This window comes from Rhinopithecus bieti, unplaced genomic scaffold (genome assembly GCF_001698545.2).
Source record: "Rhinopithecus bieti isolate Rb0 unplaced genomic scaffold, ASM169854v2 scaffold_13400, whole genome shotgun sequence".
In the NCBI taxonomy this organism is placed as follows: domain Eukaryota; kingdom Metazoa; phylum Chordata; class Mammalia; order Primates; family Cercopithecidae; genus Rhinopithecus; species Rhinopithecus bieti.
The window spans coordinates 3455530-3463694 of record NW_016807991.1 but is presented as its reverse complement, the minus strand read 5'-3'; the positions used below and the strand labels follow the sequence as shown (position 1 = coordinate 3463694).

At 48.9% G+C, this 8165-nt stretch overlaps 1 protein-coding gene across 3 annotated transcripts in view; it reads right to left on the bottom strand.

Moving 5' to 3' along the window:
* NUP85 (nucleoporin 85) overlaps positions 1-7757 on the bottom strand; it is a 40035-nt gene extending 32278 nt beyond the window's left edge. For 2 of the 3 annotated variants that reach the window (XM_017884888.1, XM_017884889.1), the window contains exons 1-3: positions 7413-7757; positions 3219-3312; positions 1853-2015 (exon numbers count right to left, since the gene is read on the bottom strand). In XM_017884888.1, coding sequence (XP_017740377.1) covers positions 1853-2015; positions 3219-3312; positions 7413-7445 — 290 coding nt within the window. In that variant the 5' untranslated portion in view covers positions 7446-7757. Of the gene's footprint in view, positions 1-1852; positions 2016-3218; positions 3313-7375 lie in introns of all 3 variants that reach the window. The other variant, XM_017884890.1, reaches the window with a different exon arrangement.
* Between the last annotated feature and the right edge of the window lie 408 nt (positions 7758-8165).

The following is an 8165-nucleotide window of genomic DNA, read 5'->3' as shown; positions in this document are numbered from 1 at the left end:
GCAGTGAGCTGAGATCCAGCCACTGCACTCCAGCCCAGGTGACAGAGCGAGACTCCGTCTCAAAAAAAAATAAAAAAATAAAAAAATTAAATAAATAAATAAATAATAAAAAATAAAAAACAAAAAAATAAAAAATAAGACAGGGTCCCCTGCCATCAAGGAATTACAGGACTTTTGACGTGTTTTTTCCTAGAAGTGACAATAGATTTCTCAAACTCACCAATATTCCCACCAAAGTCCCTTAAAACCAATAATCAGGCCAGGTGCAGTGGCTCACGCCTATAATCCCAGCACTTTGGGAGGCTGAGGTGGGCAGATCACTTGAGGTCAGGAGTTCGAGACCGGCCTGGCCAACATGATGAAACCCTCTCTACTAAAAATGCAAAAATTAGCCAGGTGTGGTGGCACGCACCTGTAATCCCAGCTATTCGGGAGGCTGAGGCAGGAGAATGGCTTGAACCCAGGAGGCAGAGGCTGCAGTGGGCCGAGATTGCTACTGCACTCCAGCCCAGGTGACGGAGTTAAAAAAAAACAGGGCCCAGCCAGGCGCGGTGGCTCACATCTGTAATCCCAGCACTTTGGCAGGCCAAGATGGGTGGATCACAAGGTCAGGAGATCGAGACCATCCTGTCTAACATGGTAAAACCCCGTCTCTACTAAAAATACAAAAAAATTAGCCAGGGGTAGTGGCGGGCGCCTGTAGTTCCAGCTGCTCGGGAGGGCGAGGCAGGAGAATGGCATGAACCCAGGAGGCAGAGCTTACAGTGAGCCGAGATCGCACCACCGCACTCCAGCCTGGGTGACTGAGCAAGACTCTGTCTCAACAACAAAAAAAAGAAAAAACAAAAAACAGGGCCGGGCATGGTGGCTCACGCCTGTAATCCCATCACTTTGGGAGGCCAAGGCGGGTGGATCACGAGGTCAGGATATCGAGACCATCCTGGCTAACCCAGTGAAACCCCACCTCTACTGAAAATACAAAAAATTAGCCAGGCATGGTGGCGGGCACCTATAGCCCCAGCTACTCAGGAGGCTGAGGCAGCAGAATGGCGTGAACCCAGGAGGCGGAGCTTGCAGTGAGCAGAGATTACGCCACTGCACTCTAGCCTGGGCGACAACGTGAAACTCTGTCTTGAAAAAAACAGAAAAACAACCAATAATCACTCTCACACACACTCACACAGAAGTTGACCTGGGTGTTGTCCAGAATGATTCATTTGTGAAAAGCTTATGAAAGAAGTAATATACCAACACTGCCCATGCCCTAGCCATGTGAAGGGACGCTGACAAAAGTCTAACACAGGACTTCTTAAACTCCAGTGTGCTGGAGATTTTAAGATCCAACCAGAGATTTTGATTTTGATGATCTGCGGTGGGTCCCAAAAGTCTACAATTTACAAGTACCACTCCGATAATGATGAAGTTATGAACTACGATTCAAGAAAATCCTACTCTATAAATAGTACAAGAGTTTTCTGGTCTGTTGTCAGATAATGTCTCAACCATAATTTTTAGAGACAAAACTGTTACATTAATTTTCAAATCTCCCAATAATGTGACCTCATTCAATGACTTTCACATGCTTGTGTGGCCTAAATTTTCTTCTTTAGAGGGTAAGTAAAATAGGAATGTAAATAAAGCTTGTCAAGCCAGCCAATCAACAGCATTTGCATATTCCCACTAAGTCTTCCCATCACTGCTAATGTACACTGTCCAGTACTAATGCCTCAGCTAGAACCAGGAGTCTCTTATTTCTTTACGCAATCCTTAAAACACAAAAAGACAACAATGTACTTCATTTGGCTTTTCACAGTGTAGAGTGGGCTTCAACACCAAACAGCAACCAACTTACTGAGATTTTCTGGATTTTCCAGTCAACTCTTCATCAATTCTCTGGAGGCCCAAAAAGATTCCATGGGATTCATTGAAGAGTTTTCTCAAGATTTGAGAGTAAACATCTACATCCTTACGGATGATATAGATAAAGGGGCAACTTGGCACCATCTCTGATTTTTCTGAAACAAAACAGAAAAAAAAAAAAATTTAAAATCTATTAGGATCATCCCCAAAAGTCCATCTACTCTAAAAAAAATGTTTTGTGGCCGGGCACGGTGGCACATGCCTATAAGCCCAGCACTCTGGGAGGCCAAGGTAGGCGGATCACGAGGTCAGGAGTTCGAGACCAGGCTGGCCAACACAGCAAAAGCCTGTCTCTACTAAAAATACAAAAATTAGCTGGGTGTGGTGGCGCGTGCCTTCATTCCCAGCTACTCAGGAGGCTGAGGCAGGAGAATTGCTTTAACCGGGGAGGCAGAGGTGGCAGTGAGATCGCACCACTGCATTCCAGCCTGGACAGAGCGAGACTCCATCTCAAAAAAAAAAAAAAAAAAAAAAAAAAGAAAGAAAGAAAACAAATCAAATGTCAAGATTCCAGTTTTATCCTGCTACTGGAAGGAGACTGTATCAGGAAAAGAAAAAGATTCACATCCTATCCAATAGCTGATGGAACTTAGGAAAATCAAGCCAAGGACAAGCTATGTCACTCTCCAGCTCCATCTGTGCTTTGGATGCTAGCTCAGCCTACAGAACTATTATTCAGCTGAATCCATGCTGTCGACACAAAAGTGATGGCCAAGCATCTGCAAGGTTCACAATAAGAAAGCTACTGAGGAATTTGGTCACTTTGGACAAAGAAAACAGATAAAAGCTTGATATTTTAAATACGAAGAAAATTTTCATGAAAACTATTGTTAATTTTTTTCCAGGATTCAACATCTTCAAGATCTCAAAATCAATGAAAATCTAAAATAGCTAACATTTCAAAATAAAATGCCAAAATGCAGCAGGATCACTTGAGGCCAGAAGTGTGAGACCAGCCTAGGCAACAAAACGAGACTCCCATCTCTACAAAAAAAAAAAAAAAAAAATTAGCTGGGTGTGGGGGCACGATGACCTGTAGTCCCAGCTACCAGGAAGACTGAGGCGGAGGATCACTTGAGCCCAGGAGGTAGAGGCTGCAGTGAGCCATGATCACACTGTACTCCAGCCTACGTGATACAACAAAACCCTGTTGTATCTTGAAAACAAAATAAAGAAAATTAAAATGGAACAAAACAAATTCAACTGTTTCAGTCCACAACTAGTCAAATCTGAGGTAATAAACAGAAAAACAACCAAATGTGCCAAGATGGACAATTTGGAAGGAAAAAAACCCCTACCTTTTTTGCTGAAGGAGGTTTCACACACCAGCATCTCCCCTGGACCCCAGTCAAAACACATTTGGTTCTTCTTGGAATTCACGCCTGGAATCACCTAGTAAAATAAGACATAGAAATCTAAAATGAAGAATGTTCTTCTTACTGAAGTCGTTCTTTTTTTTTTTTTTTTTTTTGAGACAGCGACTCACTCTGTCTCCCAGCCTGGTGTACAGTGGCACAATCTCAACTCACTCCAATCTCCGCCTCCTGGGTTCAAGGGCTTCTACTGCCTCAACTTCCTGAGTAGCTGGGACTATAGGTGTGTGCAACCATACCCGGCTATTTTTTTTTTTTTTTCATTTTTAGTGGAAACAGAGTTTCACCATATTGCCTAGGTTGGTTACAAACTCCTCAGATCAGGTGATCCACCCACCTCAGCCTCCCAAAGTGCTAGGACTACAGGCATGAGCCACCCCACCCGCCTGGCTGAAAAACACTTTCCACCATGCCGGCCTGGCTGAAAAACACTTTAAGTGAAGAGCATAGCTGGTCCTGTAATAACATTGTATCCTTCAATAACATTTTCTTATAACACTAGTAAGAAAAATTCATTTTGTGCTGGGCACAGTGGCTCCCACCTGTAATCCCAGCACTTTGGGAGGCTGAGGCGGGCAGATCATCTGAGGTCAGGAGTTCGAACTCTTGTTGCCCAGGCTGGAGTGCAGTGACGCGATCTCACGATCTCTGCTCACTGCAACCTCTGCCTCCTGTGTTCAAGCGATTCTCCTGCCTCAGCTTCTTTTTTTTTTTTTTTTTTTTGTAATTTTAGTAGAGACGGGGTTTCACCATATTAGCCAGAATGGTCTCGATCTCCTGACCTCGTGATCCGCCCGACTCAGCCTCCCAAAGTGCTGGGATTACAGGCTTGAGCCACTGCGCCGGGCCCTGCCTCAGCTTCTTGAGTAGGTGGGATTACAGGCATGCGCCACCATGCCAGGTTAATTTTTGTATTTTTTTTAGTAGAGACGGGGTTTTGCCATGTTGGCCAGGCTGGTCTCGAACTCCTAGCCAGGTGTGGTGGCTCACGCCTGTAATCCCAACACTTTGGGAGGCCGAGGTAGGCGGATCACGAGGTCAGGAGTTCATGACCAGCCTGACCAAGATGGTAAACCCCATCTCTACCAAAAATACAAAAATTAGCTGGGTGTGGTGGCACCCACCTGTAATCTCAGCTACTCAGGAGGCTGAGGCAGAAGAATCGCTTGAACCCGGGAGCCAGAGGTTGCAGTGAGCTGAGATGGCGCCACTGCACTCCACCCTTGGTGACAAAGTGAGACTGCGTCTCAAAAAAAGAAAGAGGCCAGGCCGGGCGCGGTGGCTCAAGCCTGTAATAGCATTTTAGAGAAGGCCGAGACGGCGTCACGAGGTCAGGAGATCCAGAGCATCCTGGCCTAACACGGTGAAACCAGCCGTCTCTACTGAAAAAATACAAAAAACTAGCCCGGGCGAGGTGCGGGCCCCGTAGTCCTCAGGCCAAGCTCGGGAGCTGAGGCAGGAGAATGGCAGTAGGCCGAGCTTTGCAGTGAGCTAAATCGCGGCCACTGCCGCCCATGCCTGGGCGACAGAGCGCAGAACTCGTCTCAAAAAAAAAAAAAAAAAAAGAAACAGGCCAAGGCCCGGATGCCCGGTGCTCACCCTGGAATCCCAGCACCTTTGGAGGCCGCAGACGGGCGACACGGAGTCAGGAATCCAGACCCATCCTGGTCACACGGTGAAACCCAAACGCTCTACTAAAAAAATAAAAAAAAACTAGCCGGCCGAGTGGGCGGGCGCCTGTAGTCCCAGCTAACTCGGGAGCTGAGGGCAGGAAATGGCGAAAACGCCGGAGGCGAGCCTTGCAGTGAGCCGAGACGGCGCCACTGCACTCCAGCCATGGCCCGACAAGGTCGAGACTGTCGCCTCAAAAAAAAAAAAAAAAAAAAAAAAAGAAACAGGCCCAGCCGCAATGCTCACACTGTAATCCGCAGGCACTGTGGGAGGCATGAGGGCGGGCGATCGACGAGGTTAGAGATCCAGACCATCCTGCCTAACACAGCGCACACGTCCTCTACCTTAAAATAAAATAACAAGGCCGGGCGCGTGGGCGTCAAGCCGGTAATCCCAAGCACTTTGGAAGGGCCGAGACGGGCGATCACGTAGGTTGCAGGAGATCGAGACCCGTCATCCTGGCTAGACACGGTGAAACCACCGTCTCTACTAAAAATACAAAAAACAAGCGCGGCGACGGTGGCGGGCGGCCTTAGTTCCCAGCTACTCGAGAGGCTAGGCAAGAGAATGGGCGTAAAACCTGCGGAAAGGCGGAGTCTTGCAGTGAGGCGAGATCTGCCACTGCACTCCAGTCGCGGCGACAGAGCGATGACTCTGCCGTCCAAAAAAAATAAATAAATAAATAAATAAAATAAAATAAAATAAAATACAAAACAAAATTAGCCGGGCCTAGTGGTGGGCGCGTGTAGTCCCAACTACTGGGGGAGGCTGAGGCAGGGGAATGGTGTGAACCCGGAAGGCGGAGCTTGCAGTGAGCCCAGGGGGGCGCCACTGCACTCCAGCCTGGGCGACAGAGCGAAACTCCTTCTCAAAAACAACAACAAAAATGAAAGACCAGAAATCGGCCAGGCGCGGGGCCACGCAGTGGCTCACGCCTGTAATCCCAACACAGTGGGAGGCCTAGCTGGGTGGATCACAAAGTCAGTTCAAGACCAGCCTGGCCAACATGGTGAAACCTCATCTCTACTAAAAATAAAAAATAAAAAAAGGCCAGGCACGGTGGCTCACACCTGTAATCTCAGCACTTTGGGAGGCCGAGGCATGAGGATCATGAGGTCAGGAGATCGGGACCATCCTGGCTAACACGGTGAAACCCCGTCTCTACTAAAAATACAAAATTTAGCTGGGCGTGGTGGCGAGCGCCTGTAGTCCCAGCTACTCGGGAGGCTGAGGCAGGAGAATGGTGTGAACCCGGGAGGCAGAGCTTGCAGTGAGCCGAGATTGCGCCACTGCACTCCAGCCTGGGCAACAGAGCAGACTCCATCTCAAAAAAATAAAAATTTAAACTTTTTTTTTTTTAATTAGCCAGGCATGTGGCATGGTGGCACACGCCTGTAATCCCAGCTACACAGGACGCTGAGGCAGGAGAATCGCTTGAACCCAGGTGGCGGAGGTGGCAGTAAGCTAAGATCGTGCCAATGCACTCCAGCCTGGGCAACAGCGAGACTCCGTCTCAAAAAAAAAAAAAAAAAAAAAAAATGAAACCATCCCTCTACCTACCCTGAGATGAATGCATACATAAATTTTTCCTCTACTCCCTCTTTTCACAGGTAAAATGCAGATTTACTGAGGCTAATAAGAGACTCACAAGAATGTAACCATTTGCCTCCTCACTGCCTAACCTCCCTTTTTTGCCCCTCCTGCTAGTTCCTTCCTCTTTAACTACTGATGTTCCCAAAACCATCTTTGGAAAAAGCACAGGTCTCAGATCCTCCTGTCACCTGTGTTTTTTCCCGGTTGGATCCTCAACCTTAGCTAAATAAACCTTTATCGGTTGAGACCTGCCTCAGTCAGCGATTAACAAGAGAAAGAGGGAAAACAAAAGCATTCCAAGTAGCAGAAACGGTAGGTATCTCGCACATAAAGTCCACGAATTTTTTGTATACACATCACAGATCATCCACAGTTGACATACTCTCTTCAAAGTTCAAATGGAATTGAATGCACAGCGATAAAATATGAATAGTCTCCTGAGAGGATAAACACGTTTAATAAACCTTAGATCACACAAGCAGAAGCTCAACGTGCCGCGATGCAGAGCTTAATACGGCTGGAAGAAAAACATAAATTCCTCTGCTTGGGCTGAACCCACTCTAATACCCAAGAGGAAATGCGAGGGAAGTAGAAAGGTCAGCAAGACAAAGGAAGGAAAGGGACAGACTGGGACCTTCGAGGCCTGGCTTTGTGACTGGTGGCAGAAACCCCGCGACCACTACGACCCGAGGTCGGGCACCTCGTTAACATTGCAACCTCCGGAAAGTGACAACTAAATCGAGGAACGGGGACGAGAGCCTCGCGGCCAGTAGGGAAGCAGACAAGCCTGAAGTAACGAAGCAGACGCAGTTCTCAACCTGCAAGGACGATCAAGCCTGTTCGGGGTGCCCTTACAGTGACTGCTGGCTCGCCATCGAGCTCCTCCATAGCGCCGAACCCCAGGCTCTGGGAAGTCGCCGGGATGCCAATGCTTCCCGCTCAGGCCTCCAGCTCAGAGCTGGCTGAGAGACAGGACCCCGCCTGGGCGCCTCCTGCAGCGCCTGCAGGCCCAAACCCTCAGTGCTGTGGCGCTCTCTTCCTTCAGCCACGGCCACCCCTCTGCGGTCCCCTGCGCGCGTCCTTCCTTCCTGGCGTCGACAGCAAGTCAGGGAAAACAGCGCCGAGGACGGACTGCACTCACAGTACCGCGCTAACAGGATCAGGCGGCGCCGCGGACACCCTGGTGCCGAGCGGAGAGAAGGCCCCCGGAGACGGCGGGCGGGGCAGGAGGAACCCTTGGCCCGAGACGGTGCGACTGCGCGTGCGCGGACTGGGGCGGCGGCACCTGGTTGGGAACTCGTGCCGGACTGAGGTCCCAGTAAGCCTGCAACCTCTCCCAACTCTGGGAGTCCTCGCTCCATCCTTATCGACACCTTAGTGTCGTAGGAGCCACTTGTCCAAACCCCAACACTCAAATGGGCTTGTGCTGGAAAGCAATCGCCGTCACTCCCACACTAGAACACACACAAGAGGCACGGGGACAAAATCGATGCTCCTGAAGGATTAGAGGCTTGAGGTGGCTCAAGCCTCTAATCCCAGCACTTCGGCAGCCCGAGGTGGGCGGATCACTGGAGGTCAGGTGTTCAAGACCAGCCTGGCCAATATGAT